At 36.7% G+C, this 19369-nt stretch overlaps 3 protein-coding genes across 4 annotated transcripts; 1 reads left to right on the top strand and 2 right to left on the bottom strand.

Annotated features, from left to right (window-relative positions):
* Window positions 1–2394: 2394 nt before the first annotated feature.
* Window positions 2395–5266, bottom strand: LOC144848445 (leukocyte surface antigen CD53-like). 2 transcript variants are annotated; one of them, XM_078705177.1, is made up of 6 exons: window positions 5151–5236; window positions 4657–4854; window positions 4233–4406; window positions 3925–4059; window positions 3108–3191; window positions 2395–2740 (listed from the first exon to the last, which is right to left on the bottom strand). In XM_078705177.1, exons 1-6 carry the CDS (start codon window positions 5214–5216, stop codon window positions 2660–2662), a joined length of 738 nt encoding a protein of 245 aa, XP_078561303.1. In that variant the 5' UTR covers window positions 5217–5236; the 3' UTR covers window positions 2395–2659. The 2 variants fall into 2 exon arrangements, with proteins under 2 accessions (XP_078561303.1, XP_078561304.1); XM_078705178.1 differs by lacking the exon at window positions 4657–4854 and having other exon boundaries at window positions 5151–5266.
* A 256-nt stretch (window positions 5267–5522) lies between these two features.
* On the top strand, window positions 5523–11149 carry LOC144849210 (CD63 antigen-like). The gene is made up of 6 exons (XM_078706268.1): window positions 5523–5710; window positions 6067–6264; window positions 6927–7100; window positions 9819–9962; window positions 10538–10621; window positions 10713–11149. The coding sequence occupies exons 1-6, from the start codon at window positions 5645–5647 to the stop codon at window positions 10902–10904; spliced, it is 858 nt and encodes a 285-aa protein (XP_078562394.1). The 5' UTR covers window positions 5523–5644; the 3' UTR covers window positions 10905–11149.
* A 2993-nt stretch (window positions 11150–14142) lies between these two features.
* On the bottom strand, window positions 14143–14640 carry LOC144848940 (uncharacterized). The gene has a single exon (XM_078705890.1). The coding sequence runs from the start codon at window positions 14638–14640 to the stop codon at window positions 14143–14145; it is 498 nt and encodes a 165-aa protein (XP_078562016.1).
* Window positions 14641–19369: the final 4729 nt, after the last annotated feature.

Here is a 19369-nt window from a genome sequence, read left to right as displayed (position 1 = left end):
AACTACCAAACAGCGAAGTGGCCAATTCCAGCCCTCTAACCTCCTCTTTTGTGAACATTTTAATTAAATAAATTACTAAACGTTAATGATTATATACTTTGACTTTGTATTAATGTGTTTTTATATTTATAATTCTAACGAATTTTTAAAAACTATTTGTATATTGTAAATTACGAGCAATAAGTTTAGTATACTTTGACTTTATATTGTATATTGTATATCATCTATTTATTGAGTATCCTCACTCGGTTATGTCTTAGTTTCATATGGAATATATAGGGGGGTTCCTCAGAAAAAAACTGGTCTATACTTAATTCAAATAGGGTTAAAAGCATGACATTTAAAATGTGACCTTTGACCTCAGATAATGTCCGATCCCCCACACATTATAGGATAAATCTAGCGTTTTTGTAATTTCATCTGTTCGGAGATAATAAAGTTTTTCTTATGTATTATGTCATCCTAGAAACACGAAATATAGCAAAATGATGCAATACTATACTTTCTATATGTTTAAGAGAAACATACACATTTAACTTAATACTATAAGAGTTATAACCACCAAGCCATAACTCCACTGAAGGGAAATAATAATAATTACGAAATATGAGGGTTTTCTCGAATTACTGTGGGTTTTACACTTCTACTGAATTCTAACAATCACAAGGAAAAAGATTCTGATATTGAGGTCAAGTAAGGTCACAATACAAATGCTACCAATAGAAATGCTATTTCAGGAAACTGGTAGAATTTAATTTGTTTATATTTGGTGGACAGAAAAAAAAAGAAAATGAGAAAGAAAAGACTCGAAACCAATATTATTTGTTTAAAAAATATGACGCATTTTATTTAAAAAACTACTCTCACATTTGAAAGGAAAATACGCATATCAATAGCATTCATTCCACTCCTTGTACTGATACATACATGATTAAGATAAAGAACTTCGGTTTAAGAATGTTAAATGACATTGCTATACAGAAATAAGCACTGCAATATATTAATAATAATTAATTCATTCTCTTTACTGCTGGTGGTGAGTTAACATTTTAATGTGTTCGCATTTACAGTATATTGCGTTTTATATACAATGGCTGGGATGAAACAGTACACTCCCTTAGTCATCCGAAAGATACACTTGGCTCTTTAAGTGCACACGAACCAGTCCTTATCCGAGAGGTCAAATCGAGAATTTAATTAATTTAATTATATTAATCTTCTGTTTATTTTCTCACCTGAAAATTAATCCAACATGATAATTAATATTAAACAATGGAATTACAATATTGTCTTTAGATTAGATTTTAAAAGGATTAAATTATTCAAATACATATTTTTTAGTTTGAAGATCTAACTTTCCCAAACAGCATAATTTCTCAGTAACGTCAATTTAATTATTAATAACATTAGCTAAAAATATATACTTTGAGAACTTATATTTCAGAATTAATAAATCCATGCAAGTGCCTATGGGGGAACATGTACCCCTACAACTAACTACGTATGCTAGCTAGTTGTTGGGCATGGGGTTTGGTTAATCAAGCTATGTACTTAGCCTAGGTCTAGTTAAAATTGGTATGATGATTTAAGCCTAATACCCAGATAGCAGGCCTAACTAAAACATAGCTGGTCACTACTGTTTTAGCCAGAGATCCACCTTCTATCCTCACTCTAGGCCATAGACTAAGAAGGAGGCGTGGTTAGTTAGGTAGCTTGGACTGGTAGTCTTAAATTTATTTTAATCTATGCTATTCTAAAACATTAATATATTTGACTTAATTACAGTACAGTACATAAATTTAAAAACAATACGAAAAACCACTTTATGTAGTACATTATCTGCAAGTCATTTTGCATGCATGACTGCACAAACTATCAGCCAATCAGAAAGTCATATTTGACATTGCCGGGAACAACTTTTTTAATAAAATTATATTTGATATGGTACATCTATACAAAAAAAACTATTAGGTATATTAACTTAAAGCTTTCCATATTTTGTGTCAGAGTACTGCTGATTTTTCCGGCTGTTTAGCTTTTTGCTTATTTTATCCATTGAGATCTAGCCACTGATACCCACAGCATTACGATACGATACAACTTTATTGTCACAACGGCAAAAATATACAGTTATGAGATATGGGTCCTTAGGTACAATCGAGTTAGTATGAATATAACATAAATTACAAGACTAAAATAAATAATAAACATTGTCACCATTTTCAGTAATTTGCCTTTGAATTTATAATAATATAATAGCAAACATTTTTACATTTTTCTTCTAAAATCTAATTTGTATGAAAACTATTTAAAAACTTTTACAAAAAAAATCTTTAGTTAATTATTTAGCCTAAATAGCAAAATTTAAAATATTATTGTAAAACTTTATACCATTCAATTCAATTGCAAATTTATTTAGCTTTCATTTGATACTAATATAAATGTATAATTATTATTTCTTTTAAATATGAACTACTTCCATTATTCTTTTACTAAAATGACCTTAAATTAATGATGTTTCGGGACCTTTTTTATATACTTTTATTATTTTACGGTTATAGCCCCTATTTTTTTTTCTACGTATCCGTCTACAGACTTTTTCCCGAATAAACCTAATTGATGAAAATATGTGACTATATGCTATACTGTATTTCTTTTCCTAAATTGGTATTGCTTTGTTGCCTTGTACATCTCCTTCACTGCCACTCAAAGTGCATAGGGTTGCAAGCATAAACATAACCTAAGAGAAATTGAATAATAGGCATTAACTATCGTACATATATATACGCGGACAGGAACTGGTGGAACCCTCTAAATTAGTAATACATTTCTAAACTCTACTATTTGTTACTGTATGTAAACAGGTAAGGTTTTGTCGACCTCGTTAGATGCTTTGTTGCTTATTCATTTGTGTGTATGGAAAGCACACCATATTATTTTCTATAGAAACACCTCCACCCCTCTCCAAAGAGTCTGAAATAATTTTGTGTGACTGACTTTGGTATAGTATATTGTATTAACAGAAAATATCACATTCCTATTGTATTAAAGCATACCATATTTGTACGCAAATCAACGCAAAATAAAGTTATGCTGTAAACTCATACCATTATACAACTGTAAACGAGAACTACGACGAATAATCCATTAACAAAATCTTTGATATTCATAATAAAGTCTTCCTTGCAACCCTGAAAACAACAAATAATTTGACGTTAATTATGTCCCTGAACTGAACTTAAATGTTTTCAAATTGGTTGTCGAATGTTGTTGGCCTTGTCATTTTTTTCCCACGCCGCGGCTCTTAGCCAGCTATATTCCCAGAGGACATACTTATTCAGAAGCAATATCAAGCGGAAGCTAATTGTTCTAGAGGCTGACAGTTTTGGAATTTTGTGAACTCGGACGGGACATTACAAACCCCAAAACACGTATGGGAGAAGAGAGTCTATGAAAACATTTGCTGATAATACAGTATTATATAGATGCATGTAGACGGTAATCTGTCAAATCTTGTTAAATAAATAATGACTTCGTTCTTGCGGTCAACCTAGGCCGGTATTATAATAATTCACTATCAAATAATCAAAATGTTATTTTGGCTATCAACCTATAGGCCGGTTTTTACAATGACTTCCACTTGACTGTCAATCTAGGCCAATATAATAATTCGCCGTCAGATAATCATTGAATTATGATAAAAAAAGTCCATAGTAAAGTTTTTGTTTGTAGGATACAATTTGAATGTCTCTTTGGGTACGTCTCACTAGCCATTTATAATTTGTTGACATCTAGGCTTGATGAACTGACCCCCAGACTTGATCTTAGCAATAAAGATGTGGAAACGGCATAGCTAAATGTATAAATTGTTTGGTGATTATTTGTTAATGTTGCTTTCATTTTAAAAATTGTCATAAAATCTACCTGCGTATGAATGTCACCACTGTTAGGGATGGCCGAAGGGACGCATCCAATATATATATTTCTACAGCAGGTATTTGGTATGGTCTGATTGTTTTCAATCCAGTCATCTTTACCATAGTAACCACAACATAGTAACTATGCAATACATTAGTAAAATATAAATATATATAATTATATACATGATTAGACGAATTATTGCAGATCTATAGGCCTAATGCTGTATGTAAAAAAATGACAGCCTTTTATCTTTGTTAGAGTTAGTCCTTTTATTTCTACAGATCTAATCTATTTTAGGTTGATACTCGTACATTACTTTGCCGTGAATCCCACGTATCCGTTAACATCTTGTTGTTACCATAGTAACTCATGCTCTCAACTGTTTCTATGCTAAATCTATCAATAAGTTCTGATTTCCCGATCGTAAGAAGTATAAATGATGCTGTAAGAAGTAGTAGAGATACTAGCATCACAGTCCAATTAAACTGAAAATAAATGATCAGTATTAGTATTGCACATAACATACACGTCTGGATGGACGGTTTATATAGTTTACAATTTGTTTTATTCAAAACCATCCATGAGTAAATAGCAATGGAATAATATCAATGTTAAACTACAAATTACGATGATGATGACGATGATGATGGGACAGTACTAAAGAAAGAATCAGAAATGAATCTGATAATAATATCGATGATGGCAATTGTATTTGATTCACTTTTAGGTACTTACACACATAAATAAATTCTTCTTTTTAATTAGATGAACAGAGAGTCCAAAAATGCTTAATAATAAGAAAACGCCTCCAGCAATGAACAAGCTGATGCCCATTGTTGTAAATGGATTTTTAATGTTGATATGCTTTAAGTCATCAGTTATATCACCAGTCAATATAAACACACCCAGTATAAAACAAGCCACACCACAAACCTGATGGTAAGATGAACAATTTATTTTATTCTAATTTTGTTAAAAAAACTAACTGTTGTGCTTTTTACCCTGCAATCTTGGCCCGACATGATCTTGATTTTCCCTATTTTGCAGAACATGTTCACTGCATGTGTACAATTCCCTTCATGACTATTTGTGTAATTTAGCAAAACATGATTATCAACCCCGCACTCCTACAATCAATGTAGGCTACATCTCTAATGCATTGTACGTCCATCTATGGTTATCGGTGAAGTTTTCATTTAAGCATGGTTATAAAGACTATAAATACTTACAACATAAACAACAGAAAGTAGCATTGCCCAACATTGTAAACAGAGACTCTCAATACATCCCGCCATTTATAACTATCTGGCTATTCAGACACTTACTATATCATATTTTGTATGTTACTACCTACGTTATTAGGTAACTTATAATAGTCTGTCAGAGCGCAGATTAGTTTCTTCTGAATAGACCTACGTCATAGTGAGGCAATTTTTTACTCGTTTATCAACTGTAGTATATAGTATACCGTATGGCTTGGAATGTTTTGCGAAATATTGTTTTGTCCTTGACTATTATTCTTTCAAATCCATAGGTATTTGTTAATACTTGAGGGGGAGGAATTTTGAATGAATAACAGATAATGACAATTCATCGAGCGAAACGACAGGATACATATACAAATAAATAGCATATAAAGTGTACAAAGCTGACTTTTGAGTTTCATCTTGTGTATTCTCTTGTCAATGTTAACTTCGGATTAGAACAGGTATACCAATACAACATGGCTAAATGCCTACAAGTAATGTGCATGAATGTCTGCGTATCATTTCTGAGTGTTACTTTACTAGTAAGTTATATTTTACATTTCTATTTATAAAAAACCTACAAAGTAGCTGTGACATGCAGTAAGTCATACCTTTGTCCGTAGGTTAATATAGCTAGAGCTAAAATTGGATTAGATTATTTTAAATAAAACAAATGGAAACAAAATATAAGTCTGTTTGAATGTACTATTTAAATAAATTTTCAATTCAATAGATTAATAACTAGTAGATAGAAATATGAATACGCATGACCTAGACTGACTTTTTTATGTTCGTGTTACGTAAACAAATTCGCCTAGTGGAAAACGTGCTTTATGAAGTAACTTCCAGCATACCACCAACAAGATAAATGATATTGTCTTCTGTGCTTTTTTTTTAGCTGGCTGGAATAGCATCTTTAATATATGCTGTAGTTATCCTTGCTACTGATATTAATCCAGAGTTCCGAGAGCTTGCAATAAACCAAACATTTACAGAAGTCACATATGGATTGATTTTCTTGTTCATGGTGTTCATTTTACTCACTGTTGTCGGTTGTTTTACACACATTAAAAAAAACAATTCATGTATGTTCATTGTAAGTAATCATTATTTCTTTTAAAATCAATCCGTGGGACACGACTTTAACCGTTATTATATAGTAATTTACACACAACACAAATAAGTTAAGCTTTCCCAGTTTATTTAGAGTATACTAAATTGTGGAATTTTGGGGCAAAATAATTCCCCATAATTATACCAGCCAAAAGAGCACCTGTGTAGAAGTTAGGTGTTGAATGATGACAGGGGATGGCTGGGTGGGAAGATTGAAAAGTTTGTACAACTATTGAACGGCTAATTTAACAATGAAGTGTGCTAGTATGCATCTTAGTAAACAACTAAAAACACTCTGAATTATATTGGTTGCCAATTAGAAATTAGCCTATCCTACATTTTTGTGGTTCCACTATTAGATATACCCGTTGGTTGGAACTTTGATAAAGTGTCTACCTTGACTAACATTCACTTTTTAATTACCCTGTTGAAGCAATATACCATTCATCCTAACACTTCTTTTACTCTGAAATCTACCCATATTTATATACCACATCCTTAGTTAAAAGAAAGTACTTGTGCTGTGTATAAACTACAGTATAATTTATTACTTTAAATTTCCTCTAAACTTCCAATACTCTTTCTACTAAACATTTCAGTTTTTGTTTTAGGTTTTATTAATTCTGAAAATATGATTGATTTCAGTTTTTCATTTTACTTGTAATTACCTGTTCAGTAATATTATTATGTAGTATCATATTAATTACTGTGGGTAAAAAGCATATGAAAGAAGCTTACGAACTTGAAGTGAAAGATAGTATGACAAAGTACGGCAACAATGAAAAGCTAACCAACAAATGGAATCAGCTACAATCACAGGTAGGTTAACAATTACACTCAAGTAAACTAATTACTAACTGTACTTGGTTACTTGGTATAGATAGGTCCTTGGGGAAGGGCTCTCACTTTTTTTGAAAGATTCTGCAGTTGTTGCATATTAATGATATTTGTTCCAATTAGAAATAATTTTATTACCAAAAAATGGTTTCGCGACTTCAGTTTTTGCCTGCCATTTGTAAATTTTTAATGAGTTGCCTCTCAGGCCTTCTCTATGTGAAAGAGAAAAACAAATAAGACATAAGACACGGACGAAATTGTGATCCACGCTCGATGAGAATTTGTTTTGGAATACCTAACCTACTGTGAATATTCTGCACAATATTTCTGAGGGGAATGGATAACGGGTTGTCAAATCCATTAATACTAAGATGTATCTATGATATGATGAAATTGTGATATGATAGTTCTATAGGTCCTACCAAGTAGGCGGCCACTCGTTCAAATGAAGTGTCCAAAAGATACATTTATAAAATATCACAAGATTAGCTTCGAATATCAGCCCCAATACCTGACAAAAAATAAAATCTGTCAGTATCCTTTCTTTGTTTTTTTTACCCGACTGGTGACCCCTCAAGTAAACCTTTATTGGCCATTCTCATTACATGAATCCTATATTCCAAAGGTACTACCACTGGCTAATTACATCCCCAAAATTAACCTTTGGTGAGTTAAAGTCGCGATAAAGAACCTCCTTGTCAAAAAAGAACTTGTATTCTCCACCCTTCTTTACATTGCTTAACTTCCCCAGAATCTTACCCATTGCCTAAACTAAAGAGTTTATCAGTTTGTTGTTTAGCTTTTATGATATCTACCGTAATTGTGGCTAATGAAGGTGATGTGACGATAAATCCTTCCCTTTATTTTGGGCCTGACTACGAGTTTCCACGGCAGCTACCTTGTTATCCGTTCCCGTAGAAGTCAATTCACTTTTCAGTTCACCCTTATTTTTATCCTTTTTGATTGTTTACCCACTCCTGTTGTGGTTTCCATTTTGGGTCTGAGTTTGACGGTTCCCTATCATAAGCTATGTTGCTCAAGATTAGGTCATAGACCGGATTTGTCATACACAGTGCCGAAACCTTTCATCCCCAGCTATATAATTGCAGCTCCCTTATCAACACACTCGCTTCTAGGTTCTTGACTAGATTTTTCCCATTTTTCAAACAATTAGGAAATGTGATCGCTTTCGACATTTTTCGCAAAGTGGCCAAGCTTTCCGCATATGAAACATACACCCTTTTCGTCGATTTATGGTTGAGTTGAGGGGGACCCTGCTTTTAGTTTCTCTATCTCAATTACTCCCTTTTGCTGAGTCTTTCTCAGAACTCGGTTCACTAGGTAAGTATTTTCAGACAAGCATTTTTACCATTCCAGTTCCCATGGGCTTTTGAATACTGGTCCGCTAACTCTGTCATTATAGTTCGCGGGTTCCCGTTCTCTAATGAAAAGAGGGACTTTACGAAACAGGACGGGAAGTCACAGGACGGTGCTCATGAATAACTTATGTCTGACCTTGGGTGAAGCTTAGTGTGAAATTCTGTCGTCTTAACTTTTTGACGTCGATAAAGTTGAGAGGTACATATATAACCTTAAATATACAGTTCAAATTAAACTTAAAAGTGGAATTTTCGAAACTGTAAATAACATTTGAACTTCTAATTTAAAGAAAAACATGAAAAATAAAGATTAATAAAATCAGACTTTGAATAGATTATTTTGTAGTTTTAATAAAGTCAATCACTTAGAAAAAAACAGGAAAAAATAATGTTTCACTTATAAAATGACAAAATAAACCCATTGGTTGGCAGCCAATTTGCTTTAAATTACAGTTTTTTTATGTAAATAGTTTTTTTTTCGATCCAATTATTGGTCAAAGTGGATAACTATTATGTAAAATTAAAATGGCATATTTAAAAAAAATTACTAAGACAAGGCAATGGTGAAATGGGTATGTAATTTTAAGAAGATGAAACATATCCTTCTTTAAAAAACGAAACAATATTGGATAATTTTAAAATAGATGGGATGGGCATTAGTAATAAAATTATTAAAAAGAAAAGATTGGGAGGTAATATTGCACAGAGTAGACCATCGTGTCAGCTATACCATCAGGTGCAGAAGATTTCAAATATCAGAATAATCAGAAAAAGTGGCTTCAGTATTATTTATACCCTAAGCCTATTAAAGCTAAAATAATCGTTAATACAAAAACACTAGTGGATCATAACGAGCCGCCAGCGTTGCCTTGCTTTAATTCATCGGTCACGTTTCTGACCGTCCTGTACGGTCACACCGGGGGTCTATCACAGTCAACCGCTAGGAAGTCAATACAAATGACCATGATAACAATTCTATAGCTAGTAGCAATGGTAATTTACAATAGCTAAGTGTGCAATAATGTAAAAACTTACATTAGATATCCCACTATGACAGAATATGACTTGCACTGAGGTCTTTGTGGAAACACCGTGGGTACATCAATAATATGTAGCCCAATATGACGCAATTATCCTAAACAAGGATTTTTTTGTTTTTATTGATTTTCATGTTCCATATTTTTAAAATTCGACTTCTAATCCTTATTCCCTTTCACGAAGCACTAATACATACGAAATACAACAGTTATTCGAGTCTATTTTATGGCAGGCGTTGATTTCAATATGATTGACTCATTAACATTCTTTGTACTCACTTTAGCAACGGTGCTGTGGCTACTCATCTTCTACTGATTGGAATAATGTAGATATACAAGGAAGACGATCCGTATTTCCTGATTCTTGCTGTTTATCAATGTTTGAATCTTGTGGACAAAGTGCAAAAACCAGTGAAGTCTTTCAGGATGTAAGTAGCACCTTTTATGTAAATACATTAATAGCATTCCAAAAAAATTAAAAGAAAAGAGTTAGGCCTACATTACTAAAAGTAAATGTACTATGTAAATGGGCCGAGTACGTGGCATGTAATGGTTTCGTGGTGCTGATTAAACTTTCTATACTAATCGAACGATCTCTTACTATTATTGCTATTATACATTTGGAGTAAAAAAAAGTAGGTTAGTTTACTTTAAAAATAGGAAATTATCAAATTGTGATTTTAAATGATTTATATATTTTAATTAGCCATTATATTCATAGTAATGTTTATATAATTGAATTAAAATACTTCAGATAATAACATTTTAGCAGAACATTCCTTAGAATAGAGCTATATCAATCTATATTAGTTTGATTGAATAATTATTAGCAAAGAATTTACCCATTTGTAGTGGGTAGATGCAGAAATTGTACAGATATATTTTTGGCTAGAATCAGGTGATTACGCCATTATAAGTAAAAAATGAAGATATTTCCCTTCTCAGAGTAGTATTTTTACAAACAAAGTAGCTTTATTTATTTATTTTGGGGTTTCTTTGTCAGGGATGCGAAGAAGTTATATCGAGAACAGTTGACAGCGTGTTACACAACTTGTTTGTCAGCTCACTTGGTTTTTCATTTGCAATGGTAAGTTGATAATGCCCCTTGGACGCCTAAATCAAACAACAGACTATATGAAAGAATTTACCCTAATAAAAAATAATACTAAATTTTTCAGATTATTGCAATGGTTTTCACCTTATGTGTACTGTGTCGGTCCGATGAAAGCCAGCAAAACCAAGAAACAGAACAAATAGCAATAAAGATGGAGGAAAACAAATCTTCCACCAAAAGTAAAGGCAAAATGATCTCTAAAGAAAAACTGAAAAATCTGTTCAGGAAAGAAGAAAATTCTTCAACACAAAAATAAGAAATAAAAACGGAAAAGTCATTCTGGACACGGAATTATTATAAGTGTAAATTCTTCAAGAAATATAAAATACTACATTTAATACTGTCGTAACCAGGGAAATTGATAATTCACTCTTCTCGGATAAGGACTATAAACCGGAGGTCCAGTGTACACAGTTATAACCTGTGTGCACTTTAAAGAACCCAGTTCATTATTCGAGAAGAGTAGGGGGTTACCCCGGTGAACTGGTTCACAAAATAGCCCCTGTATCAGCCCCTGTAAACAGCATAAACGATATAGTTATATACTGCGTATCTATATATTTTCTATCATAATACACATATATATATAAGACATGTTTTTATATTTTATAATAAAACATAATTGTAACCTATGAGAGGTTTTATCACTAAGTATAATTATGATTTCTTCTGAAAAATGTTCGACTCTGATAAATCATTTTAATTTTTAACAAAAATGTATAGCTTGGGCAAATATATCATTTTTTTTAAAGAATACATATAATTTTTAATATTTCTTTGCCTCTTGTAATTTACATTATCTTATGCTTAATGTGGTGTTAACATAGAAAGCTAATACATTTGCACACAGCCGCACAACGTTTAATAACGTCACATGGTGTCAGAAGTGGGATATTTTTTTTTATTGTGTTTTATAAGTTGCCATTGAATCATTCATGTTTAAAACACTTGAGAGATTTGACTATGACGGGCTGAGTATTTCAGGCAACAGCGCTTCGAATTATTCATGACAGCCACCGATTCAAACGGCAAGGGAGGTAAAACAATAGCGATCGTTCTTACTGTGCTCGAGAAACGAGGTCTTGAAATGTTTAATAACTTTACATATTGTTGTGATTTTAGGTTGGTGCTGGAATGGCCTGATAATTAAAGCTACTAGGCTTACCTTAGTCAGTCCCGCTTGTCCTAAATCACACAAGTATCCGAAAGCAGCAAATCCAAATATATTGGTCAAGTTCGTTATGTCCGTTTCTCTTTAGTTCCTGCTTCGAATAGACCGGTTCGGGCGGCGTCGAGGTCTCACGTTAACATTTGCATACCCCCTGTATGCAAATCAAGCTATCGGGGCGACGCTCTCGTTCGGTCGAAGGGGTGGTCTGTTTACCCAGCGGGCGCCGTTCACAACACTCCTCCCGTGTTTGAAAAGCGGGCACCCCGTCCTGGATCCACCTCGGAAGTGAACCGGGTGATTTTCGTACGTGAAAAATACCCGATATCCGTAGCTATGTAGACCGCTTCCAACGATCTCTTCAGGTAGTCACTGGCCGTGGGACATGCCTGTAGCACCGTCCTCCGCTTCCCTGGATACCTGAAAGATATAAATGAAAATAAATGTAAAACGGAACTATTATCTTTTGAAACGGAAAATTTCTGGAAAAACTGAAAACTTCTGGTTGTTTATTTTTTTTATTTATTTATTTATAAACATATTTCTACTGGATGACAATATCAACGTTGTCCCACAAAGGGGACATTGTTGTTTTTCAAAAGGTCCAGCATGAAACATAACAATATACATAATTATATAATACATAGTTTCTTAAAAAATGCTAAAATTAAACAGTCTAAAAAATACTAAAATGTGAGAACCATACATTAAAAATACAAAATTATGATTAAAAAAATCCAAGTTAAAAAGATGTTCATAAAATTATTTAATACATAGTTTCTTAAAATAGTAAAAAATGTTAAAATTAAACAGTCAAAAATAGTACTAAACTTTGAGAACCATACATTAAAAATACAAAATTATGATTAAAAATCCAAGTTAAAAAGATGTTCATAAAATTATTTAGTACATAGTTTCTTAAAATAGTAAAAAATGTTAAAATTAAACAGTCAAAAATAGTAATAAACTTTGAGAACCATACATTAAAAATACAAAAAAATGATTAAAAATCCAAGTTAAAAAGATGTTCATAAAAAAAGAATACACCACATAAAAAAATACACTGAACAGATTAAAAATTTTTTTAAAAGTATTTCCCTAGAGAAAAAAAGTGTTTTTATAACTCGATTTGAGCGCATTAATGGAAATTGAATTTTGAATGTCAAAATGTATGTTATTCCAACATAAGGGTAGCAAGATAGTAATTTCTTCTCTGCTCAAAACTTTGCCAAGATAATTGTTTAACTATGTTTTCACCCCTACTGTTTATGAAGTCGTGGTTCTTAATTATTATTAATGTAATTATTCTTGCCGCTCGTTTTTGAAACCTAAATATTTTACTTATATTTGTTGCAGATGTATTTCCCCATACAGAAATGGCGTAGTCGCTACATGGCTGTATAGTCATTATGTAAATTTTTTTCTAGCAGGCTTTTGTTGAGAAATCTACTTACTTTGTTAAAAATTGTAATTTTGTGTCCAAGTGACTTACACAGATTACTAACATGATGATTCCACGTTAAATGTTCGTCAATTTCTACACCTAGATATCGAGTGTGCTTAGAATTTTCAAGCTTTTTACCATTTAAGAAAATAGAAATATCACCCTCTGGGCTAGAACGTTGCCCTAGAATTAACATAACTTTTGTTTTCTCTAGGTTTATACTGAGTTTGTTGCCGTCATACCATGTATTGACATTATCCATAATAGTTTGAAGCTTTTGATTGATTTCGTTAGTTGAACTCCCATTAACATAGATATCAACATCGTCAGCAAATATACTACAAGAACCAAGGGAGATGTACTGTGAAATATCATTAATAAATATTAAAAATAAAATAGGACCTAACGAACTTCCCTGGGGTATACCTATGTCAATATTGGTTGCTTTGGATTTACTACCGTTGCAAACGACAATTTGTTTTCTATTGCTCAGATAATTTCTGAACCAATCTATTTCGACGGTATTGAATCCATAGTGTGAAAGTTTATTTATTAAAATAGAATGATCAATGGTATCGAAACACTTTGAAATATCAAGGAAACATACACCCACCATTTCAGATTCATCGAGAATTTCTAGCCAATCATCAATCACTCTATGGAGGCAATTTAGTGTGGAATGGTTTTTCCTAAAGGCAAATTGATCAACATTCATGAGATCATGTTCACTAAAGTATTTAACTATTTGTTTTTGAATTTCTTTTTCTACTAACTTAGCGATATGACACACAACTGATATTGGCCTGTAATTTTACATTGTTTGCTTGCAGCCATTACCTTTATAGATTGGTGTGGTCTTTGCTTTGTGGGTGAGCCAGGGGCTCAAAGGAGATCTCGACCGTTCTTCCATGTCAGATCAATGACCTGCATGGGGCTCCGGTCGAGCACCTGTCCCACGGCGACGACGGTCGCCCACAACAGATGAGGTGCTCCGACTGGGTATCCGGCAGGAGGATAGTCCGGTCCGTTGGACCCCATCAGCAGTCGCCGATCTTCATTTGTGGCGATGAAACGCAGGCCATTGCGTTGATCGGCCGTAAAGCCCGTTACTCTGCTGGTCACGCTAAAGTATGTCCTGGGGAAATGCCGGAGGTAGGCGGTTGCTACGGCTTCCGTGGAAGCGTAGTCTGCCAGAAGCAGCCGCTGTTCCTTCAACACGTGACTTAGACGTAGGATGTCCAAGACGCGATAGTAGCACTCCTCCCCAGTGACATCGCCTTGAACTCCAGAAATTTCAAGACACAGGATGCGGTGGTGGCGGCCGTCCAAGCAACGACCCAACACCCTCTTTAGCAGCTGATCTTGTCTTGGCCAATCCATAGGTGGGGCCGAATGGTCCAACCCCACTCTCCCGATTACTCGAACATCTCGAGTTCGGGCTAAGGCCAGAAGCCTATCGAATTGGACCGTTGTCGGCTAGTAGCCAGGAGCCACTCCCAAGCCCACCGCCGTTCCTCGCCAATCCGCCAATCTACCGCTCGGTGGGGTAAGTGGTTGGATCGCCAAACAGGGCAATCCCTCCTACCACTTCCACAGGCTGTGTTCCACTTCTCACCCGCACCGCTCGCTCCACGTCCTCTCGTATCCCCAGCCACTGCTTCTTCTTTCGGGGTCATCAGATGGCCGATTGGTTTCCCCTTGGCTGGGGTGCTCGCCGCCGGGCAAGCCCCTCCCGTATCCCCAGCCACCGCTCCCCCTTTCGGGTCGATTCCTCCTGTGCACCCGGACTAGCCAGGAGCACATCTTCCTCCATTTCGGAAATCTCCGTCTCACTTCCGTCAGCGAACGGTAACTGATCCATATCTGAGGGAGAAGAGAAGGTAAACGTGAGTACTTAATTGTTAACTGAGGACTTGCAGTCCGCACATCGATATAAGTCGATGTCCAAGGCCTCAGATAGTGCAATATTCACACATTCACCGTGGTACCACACCTCGCAATAGTCACATTGTATCATAAATGAGCCGGCCCAGGGCTGGCAACATAGGCAATACAACGGTCCTGCATCCGGATCTGTAGGTGAAGAAAGAGAAGGTAAATTAAAATCAGCCAGCCATTTAGGAAGTTGTCGATCCCGACAGGGCTTCAGCTTGTCATGATTTAAAACCACCGTCTTATTTCTCAGCTGCACCTGAAATAAACAAGAACTAATAACCTTAGTAATAATACCGGGCCCCTTCCAGGGGGACACAATTTCTTGCACTTTCCCCGAGGGGTAGCGTTGTCAAGAACGTAGACTTTGTCCCCACATTGGTATGGACGTTCCACCAGTACTCGAAGATCATAGTCCCGTTTCATTCTCTTCTGAGTCTGCTTTAGCGTTTCTCTAGCGATGCCATGGGCATCACGGATCGCTTTTACCAAATCTGCAACGTAGGTGGCGGCTTCCTGCTCATCGGTGGACCGGCATTCTCCGAACATGAGATCAGCTGGTAAGTTAACCTCTCGGCCCAGCATCAGCATGTTTGGAGTGAAACCAGTCGAGCGGTTCACCGTGGCGCGTAGTGCACCAGTAATCTGCGGCAGATATACATCCCAGTCTCGCTGTCTCTTCCCAACGAAGCATCGTACAGCATCCATTAGTGTGCGGTTAAATCGCTCTACTTGACCATTAGCCGCCGGTCGGTAGCTTGTCGTCCGGGTCTTGTGGATCTGTAAAACTTTACATAAAGATGCAAACAATTCACTTTCAAAATTTCTCCCATGGTCTGAGTGTAACTGAAAAGGTACACCGAATCTAGAGACGCAGACGGCTTGCTAACCTCGGACAATCCCTGCGAAAATGTCCCACCTCCTTACATTCAAAACAAGCTAGTTCGCCTGGTCTCATGAAACGCATGAGCTGATCCAGTTGATTGCGCATGGCGGCAATCTCCGTGTTCACGGTGTTCTCCACCCGTCCCAGATTGGTGTTCAACGTCTGGAAATTACTCTCCACAGCGGCCAAACGGGCCTTCGTAGTAGGAGTATTGTTGGTGGGTGGCGCCGACGTCACAGTTCGAGGCTGGTTCTGGCCGTCAGTAGGTGCGGGTTCCGGAGGAACCCAAGCTGGTGCTGGCCTCTGAAACGTTACACGGTTTCCCCTCATAGGCCCCCTTCGCACCTGCTTAATGGATACCTCATCGCCAGTTTCACCCTCGGTATCGTCCTGGTCTTCTGAAGGTAGCTGAAAAGATAGTGGGGGTGCAAAAGAAGTACGGACCCCGGGACCGTGGACCTAACATCACGGTATCCTTAACCTTACTCTTACGTTTACTATATAGCCCCCGGCCCTATAACTATCATATTTTTCAAACTCCCTAATAGAAACGTTACACGGTTTCCCCTCATAGGCCCCCTTCGCACCTGCTTAATGGATACCTCATCGCCAGTTTCACCCTCGGTATCGTCCTGGTCTTCTGAAGGTAGCTGAAAAGATAGTGGGGGTGCAAAAGAAGTACGGACCCCGGGACCGTGGACCTAACATCACGGTATCCTTAACCTTACTCTTACGTTTACTATATAGCCCCCGGCCCTATAACTATCATATTTTTCAAACTCCCTAATAGCTCTGGGAATAGTTGAACAGTGCTTGTGCATGACGTGCCTACCTACTTCTGCGTCCCTACACCCAATACAAAACCTAACTACGGCCTGCTCCTGGATCCACTCCTTGGGCAAATCCTTAAACGCCTTTCTAGTCAGGGTTAGCACTTTATCCTCCCCATTCCACTATAGCCTCTCCCTCATTTTGCGTAGCAGTCTCTAATTTAGCTTGGAGGACTGCGAGGAGCGCCCTCATTAAAGCGTCGGTTGAAAGCTTTAATACAGCGTCCATTTCTATTAGATTCACATAGAACTCAGCCGCCGCTCCGTCTAAACACCAAGTAAGGACGTCCTTACTTTCACGGTTTGTGAGTTCCTATGAAGCCAATCGTCGCTTAAAAAAGGACCAGTTGTCTCCACTCCCCCTAAATGTTAGAGACCTAGGTATATCTTTTTTACGCATCCTCCTACGTTCTAAAAGACACTGTCGGCCTTCATAGTGCCTGATTCTCGGAGTAGTTCTAAGACACTTCACTGATGTCCTAGCCCCTGCACTGTGTCTATCAGACTCTCTACTCCTGCTACTATCAGTATCAGTACCATCTCTACTAAGGTCACTATCGCTGGTCGATGGAGATCGACGGCGAGCCCTAGTTTTAGACCTAGCGTTTTTAGATAGTCTCCTGGGGAGTCTTTCCTCCTCGTCCTCCCTAGAGCTAAAACACGAGTCTACGGTTATTGGAGATGGCTTTTTGATGTAGCTCCTACGTTGTGTTGACCTACTCTTACTTCTATACTGGTCAGAACGCCCAGCGGAAGTGGACGGCATATAAGCTCTAAGCCCACCTTCGAGATGACGAGGATCACTAGCAGGTCCTGCAGTATAATACGTACCTGGTACGTCTAATAAAGGAGTAGCCTGGGGCGATGAGAGGACGTGGTATCGACCACTATGGCCCCCGTCATTTTGCACCCTGTATGCCCCTTTTATATCTACAGGTTGTGCGACCTGCGACCCCCTTCTGGCCGCTCTATTTTGTTTTTCCACTAGAGGTGACACATTATCAATCATCTGCCCTACGCCTCCACCTAAACTCGGATTCGGTTGAAAATCCAGGTAGTCAACTAACCTGGCAGTACCGGCTACTCCGTGTATCTGGTGAATATTAGAGGACGTAATGTTGCCATGGGTAGCCCGCCATTTAATTATTCTAGTTGCTCTTTTTTTCCCTACATTAGGGACTCCATGAAGGTCTTGCACTGGGCAAAAGTTAACTAGAACCTTATTAGACGACATGATCTAAAAATTGTCTCTCTTCTATTAGGTTGTTATGCTCCTAAATCTAGTTACAGTGTATGACAGATGTTATTAAGCAAAGATTACGATACAAATTAAAATACCGCCAGACGTAATAAAAATTACAGGCCCAACAGTAGAATCAAATATCGTCAATGCAGTAACACACACACAATATTGCAAAATGGCTGTTGGAGATATAAATATAGTTAAAATATTTCACCAGCAAACCTGCAATGAAAAGCCACTAGATTATTCAAAAAAAGACGTCAATACAGTTAACAACACTAAACCACTAAACCTTCCCCCGATGCAAAGAAAGGAGAGCGATAATGCCACTGTGAGGTTAACACAATATCATACGCACAGCCAGTATAATTTCTCAAGATGAAAAACCTGACTGACGGACGAAAAAGATGTTATCAACAAAAAAAAACAATCAAGGTTAAAAATTAGTGGTGCCACTCAGTTCAACGGCCACGCCTAGTAACCCACCAGGTGATACGGCCTAATAAACTGCCCACTAATACTTCAACTATAGCAAAAAAAATACAACTCCCGGTACGTATCGACTACCCCGTCGATCTAATCAGCAAGTATCCAAATGCCACAATACTGCGTGATTAACTTTACCGGTATGTTATACCTTCAATAAATATACCAACTTCAATAAACTAACAAATGCACCGTAAGCACAATAAGTTAATAGGTTTCGGAGGACGAAATACCTCGCGATCGACTCGATCACGTTAAGAATGCAAAGCAATCAAGGTTCCCGCCTCTCCAAAAAAAAATATTTTCCGAGCTTTTGCTCGCAGCGCCAATGTTGTGATTTTAGGTTGGTGCTGGAATGGCCTGATAATTAAAGCTACTAGGCTTACCTTAATCAGTCCCGCTTGTCCTAAATCACACAAGTATCCGAAAGCAGCAAATCCAAATATATTGGTTCGTTATGTCCGTTTCTCTTTAGTTCCTGCTTCGAATAGACCGGTTCGGGCGGCGTCGAGGTCCCATGTTAACATTTGCATACCCCCTGTATGCAAATCAAGCTATCGGGGCGACGCCCTCGTTCGGTCGATATGTTGAGGGTGAGTCCAAAGATAATTATGAGAATTTGTTAATCAAGTGTTTGTATGACGTCACATTTCCCAGACTGCTTCATAAATAAAAGTTACTCTCACCAAAGAATATATATATATTCTTTGCTCTCACATAGCTGGTCGTCGA

The sequence above is a fragment of the Antedon bifida genome, chromosome 7 (genome assembly GCF_963402885.1).
Source record: "Antedon bifida chromosome 7, ecAntBifi1.1, whole genome shotgun sequence".
NCBI lineage: Eukaryota > Metazoa > Echinodermata > Crinoidea > Comatulida > Antedonidae > Antedon > Antedon bifida.
This window is presented reverse-complemented; position numbering and strand designations above follow the sequence as displayed.

What these genes read in the sequence shown, in the direction of transcription:
- LOC144849210 (XM_078706268.1), top strand. Translation starts at nt 5,645, where the DNA reads ATGGCTAAATGCCTACAAGTAATGTGCATGAATGTCTGCGTATCATTT. An exon ending in TTCTGAGTGTTACTTTACTA is followed by an intron (nt 5,711 to 6,066) that starts GTAAGTTATATT and finishes CTTTTTTTTTAG; the next exon opens with CTGGCTGGAATAGCATCTTT. An exon ending in ACAATTCATGTATGTTCATT is followed by an intron (nt 6,265 to 6,926) that starts GTAAGTAATCAT and finishes GATTGATTTCAG; the next exon opens with TTTTTCATTTTACTTGTAAT.
- LOC144848445 (XM_078705177.1), bottom strand. Translation starts at nt 5,216, where the DNA reads ATGGCGGGATGTATTGAGAGTCTCTGTTTACAATGTTGGGCAATGCTA. An exon ending in AGAAGAATTTATTTATGTGT is followed by an intron (nt 4,407 to 4,656) that starts GTAAGTACCTAA and finishes ATTTATTTTCAG; the next exon opens with TTTAATTGGACTGTGATGCT. An exon ending in GTGGTGACATTCATACGCAG is followed by an intron (nt 3,192 to 3,924) that starts GTAGATTTTATG and finishes TGTTGTTTTCAG; the next exon opens with GGTTGCAAGGAAGACTTTAT.
- LOC144848940 (XM_078705890.1), bottom strand. Translation starts at nt 14,640, where the DNA reads ATGGATTGGCCAAGACAAGATCAGCTGCTAAAGAGGGTGTTGGGTCGT.